We start from the raw sequence: 24664 nt of genomic DNA on the forward strand, positions 1-24664 counted from the left end.
ACAGTAAAAGTCTGCATCTCTGAAGAAATATATGTGGCAGAAAAAAAGCTATTGTTATGCAGAAAAAACTTACTCCATCCATTTTATGTATATTTATATATATATCTATATATATATATATGTCCGCTTTGATGTGTGTGTACATTTTTTACATACGTTGCTCTGGGTTTGGTAGTCATGTCTGGAAAACAAAATCAGCCTAGACTCATTAGAGAGGCATTGTTTGTTAGAAATAATGCAAAATACAGAGGAAAACGTGATGTCCTAATCCATTGGGACCTTGGCCAAGTAAAGCTTTCTGAGCAAAGGTGTACACAGGAGTGGAAGAGAACCTTGGAGTTTGTACCTTCCTCCGTTTCTGGGTTTCCTGTCCAAGTCTCGCTTTTGAAGACACTAAAGAGTCCAGCAACATCCCTAGAGTTCAGCTTGTCCTATAACATGTGGGCAACCGCTCCTTTATAGATACCTAGTCTCAGTGTTGAGGAATGGGTTGCACGTACTTGTCCAAAAGGTGTGAAAATACCATAAACTAAATTTAATGAGGTATTGCTTCATTGAAATTATTTCCTACATATATATAAGAACTCTTCATAGTTCTTTCACTCTTCTGAGGCACTGGATCGTCAAAGTGAATATATAGTTGTAAGTATTGGTGTAGGCCTCCATTTTGTGTCGGCCTCCCAGGAGGGCGCCCCACACGCTTGTGGCATCTCACTCCTTACAGAGGCTCCACTTGAGCTTGGCTGTCCTCTGAGCCCTGTTTTATTGCAGGCCTGGGAGCTAGTTTCCTCCTTCTTTTACAAAATCCTGCCTTTATGGCAGAATTGATGGTTTCTGTTTAAACTGCTCATGTGTGGAGGCACTGCCTTGTTTTTTCTTCTTCAGGTCTATATATATAAGCTGGCTCCATAGCACAATGGTATTTTGTGCCTTTGGATTTCACTAGGTCTGCTCCACTGGTGGGAACTCCACAAAAGACATTGGTGTTACAGACACCTCCGTTTTCTGAAGTGATACAGCCTGATTTGAGGGTGTCTGTGACATTTCCTAACCACTGGGAGCCATTGCAGAATGAAACAAATCAAATCAACAGAATTACAATACCAGAGGTGCAGTTATTAAATTTCTGAGTATTTATTGGTCTGACCAGACTGTCAGACATACAATAGTCTTCACAGTATGCTCTCATGAGACTGACTTAGTTTTGCTGAGTTATGGAGAGACTGTTGCCTCACAGTAATCCTCAATACAGTGATGCGGTTCATACCCGTATTTGTTTATAAAATTAGTTGTACCATTTTTTTTCTTCATACAAGAAAACAACAGCTTTTTCTCCAGAAAGCTTACAGTCTTCTGGCCAAACTGTATCCTCGGCTGAAACTGCTGGGGATTCATCATGCATGTGCTGATGAAAGAGAAGCTGGAGAACCCTCTGAGATTTATCTTTCAAAGTCTCTGTTGTGATAGTAAAATTTTTCAGTGTGAGGAGAAGCAGAGGAATCTCTGTAAGCCAATCCTATAGTAGGGTCCATTCAATGATTTGAAGAGGTCATGTTTGAGGATGTAGCTGATTTACTGCTGCTTTAAAGATGCTAAGAAACGGAGTGAATGTTTTCTGCTCTACCACTTCCCAGAAAATCCTGCACTGGGGATGTGGGGTATGGATGAGTGGAGGAAGATGATAACAGGATGAAAAGGAAAAGTATTGAAATATTGTCCACTGTTTTCTTGTCCATACATCAAGCTCAATCGTTTAGCTGATGGCTAAATGAATTATTTTATTATAGTGGAAGATACTGCTTCTACTGTATTGAAGTGTTTTCCTCCAGAACCTGATATATTTGTGCTTGGGTCTTTGCTGTGTTTGTACTTTTTGTTTGTTTTGTTGTGTTCCTTTTGGACAAAACTTTTGAAACAGTGCAATTTAATATTCTCCTTCTAAGACTTTACTCATCTGAACAGCTTCAGGTCCCTGCTCACTAGGAAGGGGGAGATGAATCCTTTCCAAGGAGAAACAGGATAACAAAACAGATGCTGCCTTTTGAAAGCCTCTGTTAATATCTGAACAATCACGTGCCTGACCAATTAGTAATTTGTTTCTTTGTTGTAATCTGTTTGAATGGGGAACTGCAAGAATTTATAAGCTTTGGTGGTCTTGGATCTTGCTATTAAAAGGAAATAGATGTTTTAGAGATATTTTGAAACAGTATGGAAATGTACATATCTCTTTCACTGGAATTGGAGGCATTGGGGAAGGGCAGGGTTTTGCATTCTGTGACTGCGCTCAACAAACTAAAGGAAATCCAAAGGCAGTTCCCTCTGTTGGGACATCCAGTCCTCTTGCTGCACCTTTGCTAACATTACTAACGCCCATGTTGGCAGAGTGGAACATTGACCCGCGTTGGCTCCATGAGTGTCCTGTGGTGTCTGTGCGTGCGTGTGCGTGTGTGCTCTACTGCATGGGGGCAGCAGCTCCATTCGTTGCTGTAACAAATGTAAAAAAACTAAACGTGAATTAATTAGTTTTTTTCAACTTGTTACAGCAGCGAATGGAGCTGCCGCGGTACGGTGTAGACTGCAACACAGTGAAGGAGCTGCCAGAAGAATGCTCCGCACTGCCAACATTGGTGTCTGTGACATCCGGGAAGCGGCCGCTAGAGAGAGAGCAGCCAGCACAGCAGGAAACCGGCCTCTCTTTTATTTTCGTTTTGGTGAGCACAATGAATGTATCTTTTCCAGTCCATATCTGTCTGTAACTGTGCCTCAGCTGGAAGCCTCTGGTAGACACCTACATCAATATGATAGACTAGGAGCTGCCAGTGACAAGGCAGGACAACCAAAGGACAATCTGGAAGGCCATTACCAACTTTCAGCTGCCTAACAGTGAAGTGATGGGAAGGGAGGAGGAATATTCCTTCTTAGTAACATTTGAACATGTTAACGTCTCTCTAGCTTCCATACTGTGGACACTTCAGAGGAGGTTTCATGCCATAAGCTGGCGGAACATAGGAAGGCATGTGGTTCTAATTCCCTTTTTGGCACTGTCTTTTTACAGTGCTCTGGAGAGGTCCAAGCCCACCAGAACCCGGAGGAAGCTGTAAAAATCTAAGCACCCCTAATTCTGGGCTGTTTTCAGGTAGAGCTCTCTGCCTGAGCTCTGCTTGCATCCAAACCATTCAGAAGCAGACTGACTTTTAGGAACAGGCATCAAGCTGGTAGAGCAGCCTGGAGAAAGAACATTCTGCAGGGCTATGTGTCTGCAGCGTGGACCGGCAAGGCATGACCCCAGCCATGCCTGCGTAGCTGGGCCTTTCAGCAGATACCCGTTCTGCCTTCGAGGGGTGACCTGAGGCTGGTGGCAGGCAGTCTGCTCCTACTCCCTGGGCTTCTAGCAAGGCTGCAGAGGTTTCACAGCCCCTCAAGACACCAGATTTTCTCTTGCCAACCACATGGGCACATGGAGGACATCACAGTCTTGCCTGTGTGCTTGTCCACGCTCCCACAAAGCAGTGAAGACATGGTGTAAGAGATGGCTAGAGGGAAGATAAGATTTGCAGGTCAGGACAAGACATGCCTGTAAAAGGATGATCCTTTTGAGAAACTGTTCCCCACTTGCTGTACTACTATGGAGGAGATCTGTATTGGGTTCTGACTGTGTTATTTGTATTTCTCCTTGTACGTGGGACTGCTCTAAGGTAGGCTCCCTTGGTCTGACCTGATTAACTTTCTCTGCCCAAGATTTTTGCAAAATAGGAATGATTAAATTTAAATTGCAGTTTCAAGTTTAGCAGAATTAATGATATAAAATCACTTAAGTGCTAAATGTAGGTAGTAGAAGGGTTAGCTTCTGAACAATCATATATAGTCCTTTTGTTGTGCTCATTGGGATGCTGTTATTTTAGAAAGGGATAGCTGTTACTTTTCAGGAATGGGTTTAATGAAAGGTGAGGCTAGGCAGCCGTGTGGTTGATACTCTAGCAGGTGATGTGGGAGTTCACTCTTAGGCTCCCTATTTTTGACAGGACAATCCCAGAGAGTAAATTGTTGCATATGCTGTACAGCAAATGCGCAGTGAGTCTGACACATGGGGAACGTGCTGGATCCGCTGCACATCTGCAGGTTGACTCCGCAGTGCATGCACAATAGGTCTGACACATCCAGATGCTGCACAGACTGCACATATGCAAAGGACATTTGTACTGTTCCAGCTGGGCTGTCGAACGTCCAGAAATCCAGAACGGATATGCTGCATTTGGCAGTGTTAATGGGAGAAGGGGTAGGGGAAGCCCCCTTTTTCTTTCCCATTAAACCCCCACCTGCTTTAACTTAGGGAGACAAAAGTACAGCTTTGTTTCCTCAAAACACTTTCTCAGGATGTCAGTTTGTAGCTGGAGATTAGCTGGAGATGTTCTGTGTGCAGAGTACTTTTTCTTTTCTTAGCGTGCCCGTATGTCAGACATCTAAAAATAATAGTGAATCTGGACCTTTATATCTGCACGTATTTCCCAGTCTCTTCTGTTGTGACCTTTCCCTTAGTGCCTCTGTAGAGGAGCTGTCACAGACAAGAGCTGAAAGAATAACCACTTAAACAGGCATTTATTTCAGAATATCTTTCTGAAGATCATCTTGATTAGATCAGTCAGTTCTCGGTAAGATAACATGTGGACAGCTGCATGCACACAATTAAGAGAAGCCCTCCCTAGAAGAAAAATAACTAAATTACCTGCGTCCCCCATAAGCTATGGTTTTGCCCAATTTGCTTCCAGTCTTTTGCCAGGAAATTTGATTATTCATTTACAGAACAGAGACGATGTTGTTATCAATTAAGCTTTGCTTCTAACAGCTTAGACATGGGTGGCTCATTCTCTCTTAATCAAGTGCTGTGTCTACACTAGATTACCCTCTGTAATTTCCCATCATTGGTACCACCAGTGCAGCTCTATTTGTAGCATAACCGTGTAGACCAGTCACCAGTGCTTTATTTGTTATGGCTAATAAGCCTGTGAGATACAGCATTTAAAAGGTACCTGCTGCTCCTTTCACACGCCTAGAGACAGATCACTTCATCTCCCGCTGCTGTAGCCCCAATAGCACCAACACGGGGAGATTTCAAGCGACACAGTGCAGAGAAGACAATACATTAGCACAGAAGATCCCTTTACCTAACAATTTTCTGTAGAATTACAGGAAACAATTTCTGTAGCCCGTTGTTAACATGATGTATATGTTTCTATATATCTGTAATATGTGCATACATTTGCATACTTTTCTATGTGTATGCATGCATACATTTGCTTTCAACTATTCCTGCTACTAGCCCTCTGGGCACTCAAAGTAAACTTGGCAATTACAATTTAATTTTCTCTTCCAGAGACATTATTTGGATTGCAACATTATTTGGATTGCAAAGATTGCAAGGAAATGTTTAAACATTTGATCTGGAATTGGAAAAAAAAACAAGCCCTCATGTATTCCCTTTATTAGTAATGAGTATTCCTATAAAACCTGCCTTCCTAATTCTTAAAGATCTTATCAAGGGATAACCATGATGGAGCATTTCAAAGCTTGTACGTTGGTTGAGAACATGGATCTCATTGAAAGGCATATGCATTGCACAACTCATGGACACATTTCTGAAAACAGTGTGACAGATGTTTTACAGATGAGAAACTATGGCACGTAGATGAATGCTTAGTAAATCTTTTTTTTAACAGAGAGCTATCATTTGAATTGGTGGATGCTTTGCAGAGCCTACTTTGGTTTAAAAGGAAGGTTCTGAGAGCATCTGAGTACTACTCCTTGATGCCATCACTTGAAGTATGAAGGTTACTGCTTCGCTTTTGCCATGCTGAGAGCCCAGTTACTGCCTTCTTTGTTTGATGATGGCGCCTCTGTTTCCTATCCTGTGCTAAGACCTCAGAATATTAAACCTTGTTCAAAAACAAAGCAAAATATACCTTCCTTCAAAGACTTTGCACCCTGATAGAAAGGCCAAAAAAATGGGTGTTAGGGAAGTACCTGATGAAATCAGTTAGTAATGCGGGTAGTGATTTCTTGGGGAGGATATTTTTAGAACACATCAGACTTGGAGTGTTTTTCAAAGAAGTTGAAGGATTTCAATGAAATATCTGTTGGTGTTCATGGACACCATCTGTGAAACGTAAGAGCATAGGAGTAAACATGAAGATGTTGGTCTAAAAATCTGACAAGTGGGTGAGAAAAGATGGCTCAGTCAGAGGTGAGCAATGGAGAGTAGAAAGGTAATATACTATTGAGGGCCTTGAAACAAAGCTTGCCTGTGCTGGAGAAGAGGAGGTGGAGCCAGTGGAGGCATGTGAAGAGCTGGGTGCTGCTGTCAAAGTGAGAAACTGCTGGAATTCACAATACTGCCCAAATGTGTCTGCAGTGTAAATTGACCAGCACATTAGTGAATGTGTTTGCTATGTGAATAGGTAGCCTTTTTCCACATATTCTCTAAAAGAATCTTCAAATGGTACACTGAAGCTGTGGGCCTATAGAGAAAAATGGAAATCAAACATCGCATATGGATTGGATCTATAATGTGATGTACATCATCACTGAGACAATGGAGAGATAAAAGCAGCCCATGGTAGCCATGCTAAGCTTGAACTGAAAGCTAAAGCTTGCAAGGAAGTGCTGGAAGGCAAGATCGAGATTGTAATTTGAAGTATGTGAATTGTTTGAAGTCAGAACCAAGTGCAGGAGTAAGTGTGAAAGCTCACCTGTGAAGGAAAGATTGCTAATTAAACATATCTAATCAGAAATTCCATTTTCTCCAGATTTATCTAGCAGAAAGTGGCTCCACTTTCCTGGATGTCTTTGGTTAAGAGTATCCCATTTTAAATCTCCTTTGGCTTATCCAGTGATTTCGTTACTTGGATGTACATTTGATGGGAAGAGTGAAATGCCACGCTAAGAATCAGGTTCCATGGGGATGGTGTGACATTTAACCTGTTTACAAAATACACAGTGTGTTCATCACCTGGCTTTGCTTTTAAAGCTGAGCCACCAGCCATTGCGTAGAAGCTCAGGAAATACTTTAAATGGAAGGTAAATACTGTTTCTTAAAACTGCGCTGCAAACACTGTTTGCCTTCCTTCCCACTAGCCCTGGAGTTGCTGGGTTTATCCTATAGCTCTTTCTCGTGGGGGCACACACTGTAAGTTAGTTTTAGAACAATAAATGTAGCCTAAGAATGCCTTCTGTTTCTTGACAGTTAGGCATTTCAGCTTTTAAATATTTTTAGATTCAAAAATTTCAAAGGATCTTGTCAGCTGTCATTAAAGAAACAATTGTCCTCTGTTGGAGAGGGCAGTGCAGCTATTGCTGCATTATCAGCACATAGCACTGCAATTTAGCTACAAAAATAAGTAATAAAGAAGGGAGGAACAAAGAGGTGAAGGCAAAAAAAAAAAAAAAAGAAAAGGAAGGAGGTGAAGCCTGCTTCCAGCTGACAGTTTTATGCCTTCCATGCACTTAAAAATAAAACTATCCAGCTTGCAGTGGTATTGCTTGAATAGCTTTACTTAGACTCTTGCATTTTTAGCTAAATACAGTCAAGGCAGGATCCAGCTTGCAGATTAGGATTTGTAGATTCATATAGCTGCGTTAAATTGTCTGCCTATGAACCTGGTATTTAAGCTCCCATTCTTATGTGAAGAGACACAGTTAATTCAGTTGATGAAACCCAGGGAGCTTTTCAGCTTATTCCAAAGCAGATACTTCCACTGACCACCTGTGTAGCTCTCAACACTTCACTGGGCTCATGGAGGTTCCTGTCTAATACTGTTGAGGATTTCCTGTGGTATCGAAGACATCTGCACAGCGCAAGCACGTATAAAACAGGACTTAAAGGGCACATAAGCCATTCTGGTCAAGCCAGATATCATGGTCCACAACATCTGAAGAGACTTTGGACACCTCTGTTTAGACTCCTGAGTCCTGGCCTAGGTCTCTGTTTTTCATAATGGGAGCTTATCTTAAGCACCTTCTTGTAGACACCTAAATATAGGTGTCTTAATCTGCAAGCTGAATCCCACATTAACAGCATTAGATAAATGAACTAATGATTGTATTAAGAACGTGGCAGTTTGCTCCAGTGCACCTGGTAATGCCTATGTATAATGTGATGAGCATAAAGCACTGATTTCTCAGCCTTTGATATAAAGTAACTGTGTTCCAGGCATATAAATTTTGCTAAAATTCTTCATGACTTCTAACGAGTCAGTCATTAGTGCTAATTATGCTTACCTTTTGATGTCCTGTTTTAGCTGCCAGACTGGGGTAGGCTATGGTGTTGTTAAGAATGATGCCAGTTTGACAGTGACTGTGATTGTGTCTGCACACAGGGCACTGCCGTGACACTGTCCTTTCTTTTATGAAAGCCATTCGTTGCTCTGCCACCTCCTTAAATTTAGGAATCGATCCAAGTATGAATTCTGAAAGCCCATTATGCCACCACTTCCACCAATTCACAAATGCATCTGGGCGAAGCTGCACTTGAACAAGCATTAGCACTTAACTCATGGACCCTGTGTGCTGGCTGTGAAAGCTATCAATTTTTTGGGTTTAGTTATGTTCAGAAGTAGAAGTGAAAAAAAAAAAGATGCTTATTACTGCACTGTATTGCTAGAGCCTCCATGGAGGTGAACAATGCTGCTGTTAACACTGCTTCACTATTTATGGCAACACTTCACTGGTTTCATGGTATTCATTATTCTGTATGGCTTTTACTCCTACCCATCGCTCAGGAATGGCAGCGTGTAGGTTCTCACTATTGTGTACTTTGTCTCACACTGTCGTTGGTGCCGTGTGAGGGAGTGGGTGCTCAGGAAGCAAAGGTGTGAGTCCAGGCGGTGCCACCCAATTCCTGTTCCAGCCCCTTCAGTAAGGAACCGTCATCAGGTTTCTCACTGTCTCTGCAAAGTGGAGCGATGCTTTGTGTTTTCTCATGTTGACGTACCTCAGTACGAAGAGAGGTCTCCCCATAGATGGCTGATGGAGAGCTTCTCTTCTGTGTTTTAGTGCAGAATGAACTTCCTCATGTGAATTGGTGCTATTGGTGAGCCAAGTTCACATGTCCTGCTCCATACTTGGGTAGAGGTTTATTCACTGTTTTATATTTATGGAAAAGTTGGAAGTAAAGGCATCAAATGATCCCCAGACCTCATAAAAGTAGGTACTTTGATATTCTTATTTAGTTTGCTATGGCCTTAAATGACTACTGGTGGAGGGTGTTGGGGCTCTCTTTCATAACTCTTCAAAGAATCTCTGTATTAGCCATTTTGTCCGAAGAGACTTAAACGTCTCGCATGTACACACATGTACAAAGTAGGAGGGAGGTAAACTAGTTAAAGTGTCTCAATTTTAAGGTTAGATCAGAGATTTCTGTATCTGTAGTAAGAACAAGTAGCAGTGTAATCTCTGTAGTGAACCAGAGGGGGGAAGAGCCCTCCGCAGTGTTAGAGGGTGCATTGGGCAGCACTGCTGCCCGGCCAGTTGAGCATCCCGCTGTCTTCTGCAATGCAGGGTCAATGTTTGAGGTTACCTTACATGCACTGTCTTTTTTACACATTGAAAAAGAGCTTTGTGTGCTGCCCACAGCTGCAGAATAAGAGACTGAGACACCTGAGGTGTCCCGTAGCCACGTGGCCAGGAAAAGGAAGCCGCAGGCTTGAATGTATTTTGTCCAACAGCTTTCAGGTCTAGCTGAAAGGTCTCTCCGACAGCAGCTGTACACTTCTGAAACTGGTGCTTTTCCTCGCAATTTAATTTTCCCTCAGAGTTTCTAAACCCTAGTGCATGTACTTTTGTTGAAAGGTTGCATTTAATCCCCTTTTCCTGTATAATCTTGATGATGTACTTCAGAATCAACACTTCAATTATTTTTGTTTGTTCTTCTCCACACACTATTGCTCTGCACAAGTGATTTGCCATGGAAAGCTGTGGCACTGCTTTCTTCACAAAGCCTTTGTCACACAGCAACAATTTTTAACTTTGTATTGCTGGTTCTCAGGATGACCCAATAAAGAAGGAAAAACTCTAAATATACAAATGAGGGAAAAGTTTTTCTTCTGATTATTTCAGTGATTTCGGAACTTAGGTTCACCTGCTGTAAAGAACATAAAGGCTTGAGGGCAAGTAAAATTACACAGTACTATAGTGTGGAGACAGAGCAGTTAAATTGAGACATTGTATTTGATTTAAGAGTATAAATTATTAATCACAATCTGAGTGGAAGAAAATTTATGAATTCACTCTGTCTTTTATGCACCTTTGAGATTTTACTCCAAGTATGTTTTTTAGCCAACCAGCCACTTCTTCACAAAATCAAAGCAGACTCGACATTGCTGATATTGCAGAGTTTTAAGAGAGAAGCTGTATTTTGAGTTCAGTTTGTTTTCACAAAGGAATAAGTGTACAATGCCAACTTTTTTTAAAAGGTACTTTTTACAGAGTCCATTGAAATGTAATTTTGAGTAATTGAAGTCAACATAGCATTTTTGGTTGGTCTGTATTCTACATAAAAATTACTATTTCCACAAACGTGAACTCTTACCCTCTGCAATAAGCAGGCATTGAATAGTTCAGAAATAGTAGTGAAGTGTTTTTACATTTACATTTAATCAAAAAATATGGATATATTTCCAAGCATTGTTTTGTTGAATTCATTCTCAATTTGTTAGTCATCCATTTGAATACTTAATAATTTAAGTGATTTTAACAAGTCTTCCCTACTGTCAACCCTAAGTGCAAAAGGCCAGTTTTACTTCTCTGCTTACTGTTACACATAGTGTGTAACTATTTTTTAAAGGCAAAAAATAATAGGAAAGAATTAATTTCATTTCTTTAGGTACTCCTGGTATTTTGCCCCTGTGCATCACAGTGTCTAACTCTGTGCTTTATTAGCTCTAAGCTGAATGAGTCATCTACTGGGCTTGTCTGCTCAGGTTCTCTGGAAGAGAGCAGGGTAACATAATTATGCCACTATTTGAGATGCAGGTTTGCTTTCTTTTGCTATTGTTTGAATTTTCCTGCTTAAGTATTTCACTTCAGTCTTCTTTGGAAGTTGTCAAGAACATTAGTCTCTAGAAATGTTTATATACAATGCTGCTGTTATACCACTACTGTCCTTGAAGGAGCCTTCAAGAAAATACCTACTTTTTTAAAAAAGCAAATTCACCATGCGAAAGGGCTGAATACAAGGTTTGACTCTTAAATACTGTATGTTTAGGCCCAACATACTGGGATGCTGCAGGTATATATATTATAAGGCTGAGTTATTTTTGTTGTTTTGCTGGAACAAATTACTATTTTCAGATTGGTTTGGTGCAGTTACTTTTACTTTATGGCCCTTGGTAGCTGAAAATGCCTATAGATATTAATACAGTTCTCTTTCCACAGGGTATCTAGTTTCCATAGGTTAGTATTATGTTGCCACCAGCTGATATCGTCCAACTGCATGAGGTTTTAGATAATACACACTGGCTAAGTCTTCTTAAGAGCTGTTTGTAACCAATTTGCAGAAAAGCTTCAAGATCCGTTGCAATGCTGTCTGACTTTATTAGCACATTAAAATATTTCCTGAATACTACTTTATGAAAGGTCACCTCTTTGGAAAAAAAAAAAAAAAAAATCACCAAGCTTACTGTCTGTATGCTCTTATGTAGTCTATGATCCTGGAAAAAGGTTGTCTTAGAGAGAACCAGGAAAATAACCATACCAGAAAATATGACCAGAGGCAAGTACTGTGTAACTGATTGACATGACACGGTTTAGGCACTGAATGTTCGTTTTCTGCTTCTAGTGCAGGCTGAACTCCTCCTCGCTATTAAGCTTCTGGAATTCAATCAGAATGAGCTGTTTGCCTTTTTTTTTTTTTTTTTTAATTAATGCAGGGGTGGACCAGGCATTACCACAGGAACGTCGGACTCCTGTTACTCCATCTTCATCCTCCCGATATCACCGTCGCAGGTCCTCAGGGTCACGGGATGAGCGCTATAGATCGGGTAAGTAGAACCGAAGAGCACAGAATCGGAATGAAAATTTGAAATGGCTGGTTCTGTTCTTTGCTTTTTTGAAAAGAACTCTGTTGTAAACTCAGGTAGTAGCTATACATGGGAAATACACATTGTACAAACACAGAGACACTGTCCAAGCATGCAGCGGTGGGGTTACAAAGCCAAAGCGCATCTGGAATTGAATCTGGCAGCGAATGTGGAGGGCAACAAGAAGGGCTTCTAAAGGCACATCAGCAGCAAAAGAAAGACCAGGCAAAATGTGGAGCCACTGCCGAATGGTGCAGGGGACCAGGTGACAAAGGGCACAGAAAGGGCCAAGATGCTTACTGTCTCCTTTGTCTTGGTCTTTACTGGTGAGACTTGAGTTCAGGAATCCAAGGCCCCTGAGACCAGTGGGAAGGTCTTGAGCAATGAAAACCTACCCTCCGTGAAGGAGGGTCAGGACAGGGAATGTTTGAACAAACTGAATGTGTACAAGTCCATGGGACATGAGGGGGTGTCTTATTGGCTGATGTCATTGTGAGGCCACTCTCAATTCTTTGAAAGGTTTTTGCAAACAGGGGAGGTTCCTGAGGATTGGAAGAAAGAAAGATTCATTCTTGTCTTCAAGAATGGCAAGAAGTAGGATCTGGGAAACTACAGGCCAGTCAGCCTCACCTCGAACTCTGAGGAGGTGGTAGAGCAAATAAACCTGGAAACTGTTTTTAAATAGATGAAGGACATGGAGGTGGTTAGGAGTAGTCAGTATGGATATATGAAGTCCTCTTACTAGTTTGGTCAAACCATGCTTGACCAAACTGATTGCCTTCTGCAGTGAGATGATTGCCTTGGAGGTTGAGGGAAAAGCAGTGAATGTTGTATGCCTTGATTTCAGTAAGGCTTTCGACAGTGTCTCTCATAACATCCTCATTGACAAGCTGATCAGAGATGGATTAGATACGTGGACAGTAAGGTGAACTGAAAATTGACTGAAGTATTGAGCTCAGAGAGTTATGAACAGCAGCACAGAGTCCAGCTGGACACCAGTCTCTAGTGGTGTACTCTGGGAGTGAATACAGGCTCCAGTACTGCCTAATAGCTTCGTTAGTGACCTTGCTGGTAAAACAGAGTGCACCCTTCATACATTTGTAGATACCAAACGGGTGTACTGCCCGTCAGAGGGGTCTGGACAGGGTTCTAGTGAAATTTGACAAAGGGAAATGCAAAGTCCTGTGCCTGGGGAGGAATAACACCATGCAATCAGACAGGCTGGGGGCCTGCTGGCTGGAAAGCAGCTTGGCAGTCCTGGTGATCAATGGGGTAAACATCAGCCAGCAAAGCACTCTTATGGCAAAGGCAGCCAACAGCCTCCAGGGCTGGTCTAGGAGGAACACTGCCAGCAGGTCAAGGAAGGTGATCGTTCCCCTCTGCCCAGCACTGGTGAGGTACACCTGGAGTGCTGGGTCCAGTGTTGGGCTCACTAGTACAAGGGAGAGATGAATGTACTGGAGTGAAACCAACAAAAGACCACAAAGATGGTTAAGGAACAGAGCCTCTGATAGCTGAAGAGAGGCTGCGAGAGCTGAGGTTGTGCAGTCTGGAGAAGAGAAGGCTCGGGGGTTTTAGCCATGTGTATAAGTACTTGATGGGGGAAGTAAAAAAGAGCCAGACTCTTCTCAGTGATGCTTAGTGACAGGACAAGAGACAGTAGGCACAAACTGAAAAATAAGAAAAATTCCATTTACTCTAGGAGTGGTTAAGCACTGGTACAGGTTGCCCGGAGAGGTTGTGGTGTCTCCACCCTTGGAGCTATTCAAAACCCCACTAGACATGGCCCCAAGCAATCTGCTGTCGGTGACCCTGCTTTGAGCAGGGAGGTGGATTGGATGATCTCCAGAGGTTCCCACTTCAGCAGTCCATGGTTCTGTGGCACAGCTGGATTTTGTTGTACTGATTCTAGTTTGGTGAAGACCATAAGAAAAATATTTAATTTGAAGTATAGCAAGTTGGGAACATCATTATGACCTAAATAGAAGCACTGATAAAGGGAAGATAAAATTAATTTCAGAGCTGAACAAAAGTGTAAAATCTCATTTCCAAATGAATGGGATCCAAGTCTCTTCAGGAAGCTGCTCCAGATATAACACAAAGTGAAGGAAGTGATTGGCTTATCACTGAAGGAAAAGTGAGCTCTGAAACTTCTTTACACTTACCTTTGAAGGCATAAACTACATGCGCTACACCTTAATTGGATGAAGGGTAGGTGTGCTCAGCTGTTGTTTCAACTGCTACAGGCACTGCTGCAGTACAAGCACCCTTCTCAGATGACAGCCAGAGGCCACAGACTTGTTTGCCTGCTGCTGCCTCTCTTGCAGCTGCAGAATAAGGGAACTATAGACTGCAGCACTGTTGTGGCAGAGAGAGCCTTGCAGGCTGAGGGTCAGGAGACAGGGACTGATGGTTGTGGAGAGTGTGGAGGAACCAACTGTGGAAGTTCTGGATTGTGTTTGAGAGATGCATCTACTGGACACAGTCAGATGCATTGTGCTGACACAACTGCAGAATTACAGAGAACTCCTTATTAAACCTTTTGTAAAGTATCTCTGGTTCATTCCATTAGTCAAAGAGCTTCCCAATCCCATTTAAAGGAAAATGAAATGATAAATGTTGGCAGAGAAAGTTCATGTATGTCCAGACCATTCTGATAAATTTGAAAAATTCCCCTCTGCCCGCAGAAAACCTTGGGTTCACACTGTGGATGCTGCCGGTTTTTTGTTGAATAATAATTGTAGGATCTGCTGATAATTCCTTGATATATAAGCTCCTAGAAGCTTCTCCCACATTACACTAAAAATCATCTGATTTCTACCCAGTGTTTTTAAGAAAGTAAACATACTGATCCTGAAATTGTCTAGTTGGAGGGTGTGCAACCCATGGTCCTCAAACCTTCAAGCTGTGGCTCTCCAGAGCAGTTCTGTTAAAAACATGTATTTGACTGTGCATTGAAATTCGTCTGCTTGAGCTATGCTTGCCATTTGTAAACTAAAATGTGGAGTCAGTTTGGGGATGGGTGAAAGGAGACATCATGCACATCTTGTCTTCCCTGTGTGCCTCTCCTGATAGCTCAGGAGTGCTCTGAGTTGGTGTTGCTGCCTCTTGGTTTCAGTCCCTGCCTGCTGCCTTAAAAGAAGGGCGTTTTTTCAGTGAAATGGAACGTAAGGTCCTGCCTTAGGAATAGGGCAAAGTGTTGTAATGATATATATAAATAATAAAGACACAAACCGTGCTGCTGAGAGGAAAAGTAGGAAATTGAGTGCAAAGGGTTGCTTGTTACTAGTGCAAGAGTCTCATCTTAAGAGACTTGGGACTATGCTGTCAGATCTCTTTTGCTGCCCTGAAAATGTCCTTGGTGTTAAAACTGGAAAGCTGCAGTATTTTGGGGGCTTATGGCAGGGCTTTGAATTCCTACCTACCTGTGTAGCATGACTCCTCAGCAAGTCACCGAACTCTCCAGCAAATTGGTTTAAACAGCTACCGCATCTCCGCTTTCTCAAAGGAATACTGTATGTAGCAAATGTCAATGAAGGTAAATGCAAACTTCCATTTCAATTTTGAAGTTATCAGATCATCTTCTTTAGGTTTAGTTTCAGCAGAGCTTTGCTGAGATATGGTGCAGTGTTCCTGTCCTGAAATATGTTCTCCCCTTCTATACATTACCCCTGTGAGATCAGAAGCCTATTTCTTTCTTGGTCCCTTGACTCATATTCTCTATTACTGCAGGTTACAAACTTGCGAGTCACATTTCTTTCTGATTATCTTGTCTTCAGATTCAGATTTGCTTCAGGTAGAAGCCTTTGTTTCACTTGTTTTGCTGTGCTTAATGCTTCAACATTTCTGCTCTGATCATATTGTGATTATTAGATCCTAGCTGTTACCCAGTTTCAGTGCTTGCTATTGTATTTGGCACATCTTCTTGGAAAAGGCCCAAACCAAAATGAATGCGGAGTCTTTAACGAATAAGTAATTCACTTCTAGGAAAACATTTCCCTTCCTTCGTTTTTTGCACAATTTATTTCAATTACCATCTGCAAACAAATCCTCTACTCCAACTCTGATCAAAGTCCGTTTCTGCCTCTTCTTGGTAAGATTTTCCTAATTGGAAGTCTAACATCCTGAAAGTCATCCAAGTCTCCTTCCATGCCTTTGCTTTTTACATAAATTTAGATGTCAGTGAAGATTGTTTAATGAACTCTCTTTGGAGACTCAAAATCATTGCTGCCACTAATATCACCTTCAACTTATGCTCTTTTATTATGGAAAATGTCAGACTATGACATTTTAAATCCTTACCTATTTTCTCACTTCAATCTTTTTTATTATTATTATTTCATTAATGTTGTAACAGAATTTTTCAGCACTATAATTTTGAAAACCTGGTTTCTATGATTTTGATTCTAAATAAAATTGACTCTGAGTTTATGGAAACAATTTTTTTTTCCTGAATGTTCCCAGTACATTTTGTGTTTTAAGATAATTTGATTTTAGAATTCAGCCTACATTGGGATTTTAGTCTAATTCTTTAAAAAAAAAAAAGTTTAAAAATTTCCTGGCTGCTTCTTTTTATACAGGAAGGGATCCAGAAAATATTTGTGTTTCAAAATGTCAGCTTCTTTGATCATTTTTTGGTTGTCTAAAGAAATAGATAGTGCTAAAAGCGTAGTAACTGGATCAGTTCAGGGTTAAGCTATATTATTTACTTTATACAAATGTGGCAGCTAGTTTAGCTGATGTTAATTCAAAAGCATTTTTGATTTGTTTACTACTGAATATAAAAATTCTGTCAGTATTTACTCACTTAGAAACAGTATTTGGAAAGGTTCGCCAAATGTAGATCACGGCAATGTTTTTCTCTTAGCAGCTGCTCTTCCTAAGCCAGTGCCTGTACTATAACATTATCTGGGAGCTCAAGATGACACTGAAGCTGAATGTTGCTGTAGGCTGGATCAGCAACTTTTGCCAAGAGGCTTTTCTGGCCAGTGACTTTTCAGGCAATCAAACCCAGTCAAAGGAAAACTGGCTTGTACTTCACTTCTGCCTCTGCATGCAGAATAGATGTCAGCATCTGACTTGATCTGGCTCAAGTGATGTGACTGCAAAATCAGGCACAGACTTTGAGTACGAAGTTAATAACAGCCATGCAGATGTAGCTGCGGTTAGACGTACAGCTTTGGTTCCTTGGTGCAGTTTAGAAACTAGGTTTTCTAGGTACTTTTGGAAGCTGCAAATCCATGGATTTGGTGTGATGTGTTGAGATAAGGAGATACGAATTACATGGTACAGTAAGCAAATAGGTAGCCTGAACGGCTTAACTTTCACAGTTGTACCATGCTTCTAAATGAACTAACTCGATCAAATACTGAGACTTTTGGAGGATGTTGGCCCTACATGTCTTCCAGAGAGTCACTAGGGACCTGTTTGCTCCCTGGTTAGCTGTTCCCTTGTTAGCGTTGACTACATTCTGCTCTTGCTAACACTGAAATCCCTCGTAGAAGGACCTGAAGCTTCTGCCACCGTTATTTAAAATACCATCATATAGGCTGTCTTGCTTTTGGAAGATCAGTCTTACTGATTCGGTGCTTAAAATAGTGATCTGTAACCTCCCCACAGTATAGCCCTGAAGTAATGCTGGTGCTAGTTTGGCCCCTTGCCTGTGGCTCTCTGTTCTGGTGGCCTGAAGCGGAGCTGAGCTCTGCTGCCACGTAAAGGCTGCAGCGCAGTACAGCAGCATGTGCTGCTGTGGCAGTTCGTAATGAAATACCCCATGAGGAAACAGGGCAGATCCTTGTGATCAGAAATTGTTTTCTTGATCATGATAAATGTCTCCTAGATCTACATTTCTCAGCCTGCAGGGTTCAGAGAGCAATTCCCCTTCAGAGACCTTCAGCACCTATTTTAACTCCTCTCAACAGGAAAGTATGTTATTCCCTCCCTCAGCTGGTTGTTCAGCACATGGAGAAACGAAATGTCAGGTCCTTACCAACATACCCCTGTGGCCTTCAGATTATGCCAACACAAAAAGTTTCAGTTCTACATCCCAATGCTGAAAAACTAGAGGACCTTCTCATGTGCCGGGACCTGGCTTTTACTGTTTCCATGCCTGTCAGTTAATAAAAAAAAAAAAAAAAAGGAAAAAAAAAGGTGATGTAAATGGACAAAAAATATGCAATTAAATGATAGGGAATACAGTGTAATATGTTTAAATGCACGTGCATGTGTTAGCAATGAGATAGCGGCTCTTGGCTCTATGATTTCTCCTGTAGCATTCTCCTCTGATGAGATGAGGATATGACAGATGGGTTGGGCCAAGTTTATTAAGTCCCTTGTTTCTCCTGAGGTCTCTAAGAGGCCTTGAAGATGACGGGTGTTCTGCACTGCCTGGAGCAAGTGCAGTGCTTAAGAAAAATGAGACCAGTGAGCTCTAAAAACTGAGTTTTCCAGATGTCAGAAATTATGTGGGAAGTAGCAGCATAAGTGAAACTGCACTGCCTCTATCTCTAGGGGTTCACAGTGTCCTAGAGGAAAGACCAGCAGATGAGAGCACATGTGCTACATGAACTGTGTGGACAGATTTTAAAAGGCACAGCAGTGGGTGAGCCTAGAGCTGGGAGCTGAGAAATGGAGTATTTTGAGGAATACCATATGTGGAATCACCGTCTCTCAGCTGGTAGCATGGAGGAAGGATTCTGCTGGTATGGTGGCTGTGGTACCCGGACTTTCAGCAGGGAGTACCTCCCTTCTTCCACTTGCTGATTTTTTTCCTGTACATTTAACTTCTGAGGATGAGAAGGAAAAAATCAGTCTGGTATACCATTCTTGGAGGGCTGCCAGGCCCTGCCCCAGAGATCCCACCACTGCAGAGAACAGCTTGTTTTCCAAGTGTGCTCAGCACTTCTTTTAAAAGACATCTTAATATAGGAGATTTTTGGAGATACTGCCAAAACAAACGGATCCTAACTACAACTCTCCTGGCTCAAATTCCTGATCCACCTTTCCCACAGTGTGGTTCGATAGGGAAAAGACTGAACAGCTTATACTGAGCTTCAGATCATTAAACTTCAGAACAAATCATCCCAGGCTAGGTTTGAGGGGCGTTTGAAATACAGGAGCTAGCAGCTAAACAATGTTCCCTGTAGACCCAAATCCTAGAGGAGAAGTTGGCACCAGACCCTAGGTAGCTGAGCTGCTCTGCTCTGGGAGCTTTATTACGTGCCTGACCATGTATTTGTTCTCATTTACCATGAGGTAAGTGCATGTATGAGCCGTAACAAAGGTTGCTGACATTTTGCATGTTTGCATCTTACTTCATGGCGATTTTAAAATGTATGATTAGCTTATATTTTGCATTTTTGAAAGGACATTCAAGATCTCATTCTGCAATCATGCCAGAACTGACAGAAAAGAATTACACTATGAGAATACAGGAGTTGTAGTGCGTGATAGAGGAAAGGATGGAATGGGAAGATTTGAGGAATCATTTTTATTGAACCCTTACCATTTAGCATTTCTCCAAAGAATACAGAGAAAGAAAAATATAATGAATGTGCTACGTATCAAGATGGGACTGCATATAAGTGTTAAGGTGGCTCATCATAAAAGAAAGAATTTGTTAACCCTTCAGGTGAGCAAGGTTTACTTGGAAGAGTTAACCTGAATTAATTATTCTGGCTGTAGACACCCTTATTCAGAAATTAATGGATCTCCTATTTGCTTTAGCTTACTTACAAACTTAATTTCAAGCTACAACTCAGTCAGGGCAAAAAAGAGGTTGAAGAAAAACTTTTGCAAAGATGTAATTTATATGACCACATCCTTACTTTTGACCCAGCAGAAAAATTTGTAAGGATAATTGCAGAACTCTTGAGGAAAATTACTCAAGGATCTCCAGAGTGAAACAAATAGAAAGTTGATTTACTTCAGATCGCATAATAAGGGGACTTCAGATGAAGTCACTATGTGAAGCTGACTTCCAGAGTGCATTACAAATAAGATAATAAATAAATGGAGGGATGGAAATTATTAGTGGGAGGCCTGCATGTTGTTTTTTTATTTCACTTATGAATAGAGTTAATATAGTTCTAAATCTCAGAGTTTAGAGGAAAACATTTTAAAATCAACTTTATTATAATACCTGAAGAATCCAAAGTAAAGCAAAAACTATGCCTTTCAGTAAAACTAGCAGTGGAGTCATAAAGAGTTCAGTCTTCTGTTTTGGTGTCCTCTGTTTCTGCCACATAACCTCTGTGTTTCATAGCCTGTCCATGCAGCTTTCCCAGCTGCGTGTTTATCTTTTTACCTTCCTTCCACCCAGAATTATGGATTATTGTCATTGCCATCCAAAGTGGGAGATGACAGCTGTGCTTTTCGTCTTTAGAGTTAAGCTTTCTGACCACATGAGAACATACAGAGCTTCTAGCTTCTTCATGTGTGCATCAGGAGGTGGGCAGAAGGTGCCCAGGAGGTACTCAGCAGCGGCTGAATAATGGCACAGCACAGCCCTTCACCGAGTGCACAGAGCGAAGTTTTCTGCACCCTTGGAGTTTGTTGGCTGCAGCATCCCAGAAAAGCCAGGCTGGTTTTGGTGGCAGGGTTCATGGGATTGCAGACGTTTTCTGAAACACTGACTTTTCATTGTCAAAATCATGCAGGTCAACAAAATTTGGCCCCGAATTCGTGAAGAGTCAGCAGAACTTTCCCATGCATATCCATGTATCCCCAGTTCCCAGTAAAACCAGAGGCCCAGTATATCTGGTTTAAACATCCCAAAGACTGAAACTTACACACTTAAATTGTTTTTTGAAATGTAAGCAACAGTTCATTTCTGTTAGTAACCTCCACAGCCCTCCTATAAACAAGTGTCATCTTAGAGCAGATGTTCTTGCATTCAGTCGGGTATTCACTGTGTTCGTTGTGAATGCCACATTTCAGAATTAATAGCACACCTGCGTGCAGCTGGAGAGAAATTAGGTGTCACGCTCTTCAGGCTGTGTGCTTTCCTATCTTAATACCCAAAGAGATTGTGAAAGTATTCTGAGACTGTTTCGTTATAGCATCACCCACCGCAAAGATCCATTATTATATGGACTTACTTGCTTTCGCATTCCCAGGGGTGAGGTGATTTTCCAAGGACTGATCTGTGTTGAATGAACACAGCAATTTTTATGAAATCACTTGCCCTGTATCTGCCTGAAAATAAGGCAGTGCTGCCAGCCTAGGACAATCAAAAGACAAAGCCTAACTGTAATCTGTTCTGATGATACCACATTTACCGTGTCTCACCCTATTTAGTACGTCCTGATTGCATTTCCAATAGATGTAGCTACCAAATTATCTCTACTCAGAGTATTTACAGGCCACGTATTAGGAAATGAATTCTCAGTATATCCTTCGTTTCCATGGTAGCTACCACAAAGGTCTGATTAAACTCATAAGAGACTTTCATGCTTTCAACTACTGGTTTCCTGTAAGGCAGCAATTGCCAACCTTCCCTCTGTATAATTACAGCACATACTATTGCTGTACTTAGCATGGCCTTACCTAGAGCTTTCAGCCAAAATTCACCTTTGATAGTACTGGTGGCCTTGGGGAGGCTGTTTCCCCATAGTATCAGTTGCTTTCCTGTTACAACTCAGAAGCTGTTAGGATTCTTGCATTGCACTGTGTGTTGATGCAGCAATAACTGCCCTTGCTCCTATTGCCTCCTGCCTCTCTCTGCCTGTTCTTCCAGCTGTTTTCCTTGATGCCACCCCAGATACTGGCTTCCCTGAGACAGAGACTTATTTGTGGTTTTACTTATTTGTTAAATGTCTGACTTCAGGGCTGATCCTCTACTGCAATATAAATAAGACATAAATATGTATTATATGTACATAAATAACCTCTTATTAAAAATCCTTTGGCATTCTAAACTCATTACTACAGATTATCAACTTTCTTCATCTTAATAATCTGCCTTTCTACAGGCGAGTCAGTTCTGTTGGTGGACTACCCCATAAAAACCAAGGATGCTAAACCTCAGAGCCCTTGGGCCCAGTGGTATCATCATGTTGCTAAGAACTGGCTACTAAAGCAAAGGAATAAAGATTGTTTCCTAAGGCTAAATCAAAAAAAAAAAAAAAAAAAAAAAGACAAAAATAGCTCAGGGGAGAGGATTTATGTGAGGCAAAAGGAACAAACGTGAAATGGATTAATTCAGATCACATCTAGGTATGTCTCCCAGCAGTTTTGTTCCTGAAGGGAGGGATGGAAGCACCATTACTTCAGAACTGGAAAACCTGGCTGCAGGAGATGGTAGGGACTCTTAGATAATTCTGCATCTGTACAGCAAAAATGAGTCAACAGCTTGTTTTTCATATTTGTGTTTCTTAAACAGCTGGTGATTTGTTTTATAATTACTAGGAAACTGAAAACTTGAGCAAAAACAACAGAAGTAATATATTTTTTCTGAAACAGGTAGAAACAGGCTTCTTCTATCTTCATTCTAGGAATGCAAAATTCCTATCTACAGCAAGTCCAATTTCTTCTCTTAAAAAGAAACAGGGCTGCATGATAAATAGATGCAAGTCAACTACTTGACACACAACTGCAAGACCTGATTTAAGTGCAAAAGAAGATGCTGTTTTTCTTTTGTGTGCTGAGACATTTTCTGCAAGGGGTGCAAGGAACAGTTTTATAAAAAATTTTTAATGTAGCTGATGCTTACCGTGGGAGGAGCGCCCTGTTTTGTGATCCATGCAGAACTAACACCCAGATCCCTGATCCGTGAGGAGGTATCACTTTGATTACAGTATGTTGAGTGTTTGACATGCCCATGGAGCAAATGCAGCTAGTACTGAATAAAGGAAGCTGCTGAGGCATGTTAAACTCATATAGGAAAAAAAAATTAACAGCCCCTCCACATCGAGGAAGAATGTGACTGTAATTTGTTGAACAGGTTTTTGTTTTTTAAAAAAAAAGAGCTGAACAAGAAGGAGCAAACTCATTCTCCCGCTGAAAGCTGCAAAAGTCTGTGGGAGGACTCAGAATATGCAGTGTATTTCAAATGTCTCAGTTACAGTTCAGAGCTTTCAAGGACACTGTATCTGGCCCAAGTAAGGAATGGGGCATCCCTGCTCATGGGGTGTGAGGGGAAGGGCAGTCAGGATTATGCTCCATGCCAAACAAGGATGCACGCCTCAGAAGAGTGCTCTTCTGGCAGCTGTAGAGAAATATGAGATACTGCAGCATGGTTCCATATGTAGACCGGGAAAAAATTGACTTTGTTCTTCACATAATTGCTTTCTTGCTTCAGGAAAGGAAAGCTGATTTGTTTGTGGAGCTCATCTGAGCCTAGAAGGATCATATGTGCTGCCTTCCCCAAAGTAAATAGCTAGAAGAGGACAGCTTGTCACAGAGGAAACTCGCCACTTATTCTAAATACACGTACATTTGTGCAAGGAGGAGAGAAAGTGTGTTCTACAGAAAAGATATCAGTAAAAGTTCAGAACAGACTTTTCCTATCTCAGAGCCAATACAAACCAGACTAAAACTCCTGGCTGGGATCTCTTTCTGTGTACCAATGCAACTACTGACTAAAAAAAAATTGTTGTGTTTGCCCCTACGTTTTTGTCATCAAAAATGTAGGGAATAAGTGGTTAAAGAACACTGTGAAAAAGGGGTAAACGCTATGAGCAATCTGCGATTAACAGTGCTTGCTTCCCTATTTCTGGGCATTATTATTTAAGCTTTAAACACTGCCCACCTATCAGCAGTTAATACAATTATCTCCCTAACATCTTCCTTCACCTAGCTCTGCCTGTGGAGAATAGGTTGCTCCCTCCCACGTCACCATACATTTAAAATGAACAGTCTCTTGAGCACAGGCTCATCCCTCTGGCATGGCTGTGTGGTGACCACTGACTCTCCAGTCTCCTGCTGGTTTCTTATGCCGGTAGGATCCTATCAGAGCAGTGTGCCAGCACAGGTAGGATGTCACTTTGTTCCACAGAAACAGAGATGAGCTTGCTCCCTTTTCCATGGACAGTCAAGTACACCAATGTGTTGAATGTGCAGCCGTTAGATCACACTGAGGATTAAAGCTGGGAAAGACCATGGAGAACACAGTGTCCATATCAAGCTGTACATTGGTGGGTTGGATTTTTTTCCTAAGCCTTTTCAGTTAAACAAGGAGCACAACACTGTGCCAAGTTACGAGATGGAACGGGTGAATAAAGTGACTGTGCTAAGCAGAGCACCTCCTGGGAAAGCTGGGTGATTTGTCCTGCTGATGGGATGAGGAATTTACATCTGTTTGCAATAGATCAGAGTTTCTGATCATGGAGTCCAGTGGCCAAAGCCATGAGTCATCACTCTGGGAGTGAGCTTATGGACCCTCATTCTCTATGCCAGTTTTAATTTTGCTGCCCTTTGTTTTGAGGCCTCATCTCTTGATTAATACATCATTAGCTCTTTGAAGGGAAGCTTTCTCTCTACCACATGCTTATTTTTACAGTTCTACTTCCTTTGTTTTTCACTTACAGACTTTGCTCCCAGAAGTAGGCTTGCCCTCTCTATCCCGTCATAGGAAGTAAAGGGAGAGAATAAATAAA

General features: G+C 41.5%; 1 protein-coding gene across 3 annotated transcripts in view; it reads left to right on the forward strand.

Annotated features, from left to right (window-relative positions):
* Positions 1 to 24664, forward strand: part of DIP2C (DIP2 acetate--CoA ligase C (putative)) — a 319080-nt gene that overhangs the window by 173123 nt on the left and 121293 nt on the right. For 2 of the 3 annotated variants that reach the window (XM_086467405.1, XM_086467406.1), the window contains exons 3-4: positions 2544 to 2711; positions 11919 to 12029. In XM_086467405.1, coding sequence (XP_086323531.1) covers positions 2544 to 2711; positions 11919 to 12029 — 279 coding nt within the window. The remainder of the gene's footprint in view (positions 1 to 2543; positions 2712 to 11918; positions 12030 to 24664) is intronic. The other variant, XM_086467408.1, reaches the window with a different exon arrangement.

The sequence above is a fragment of the Leptosomus discolor genome, chromosome 6 (genome assembly GCF_034619465.1).
Source record: "Leptosomus discolor isolate bLepDis1 chromosome 6, bLepDis1.hap2, whole genome shotgun sequence".
Taxonomy (NCBI): domain Eukaryota; kingdom Metazoa; phylum Chordata; class Aves; order Leptosomiformes; family Leptosomidae; genus Leptosomus; species Leptosomus discolor.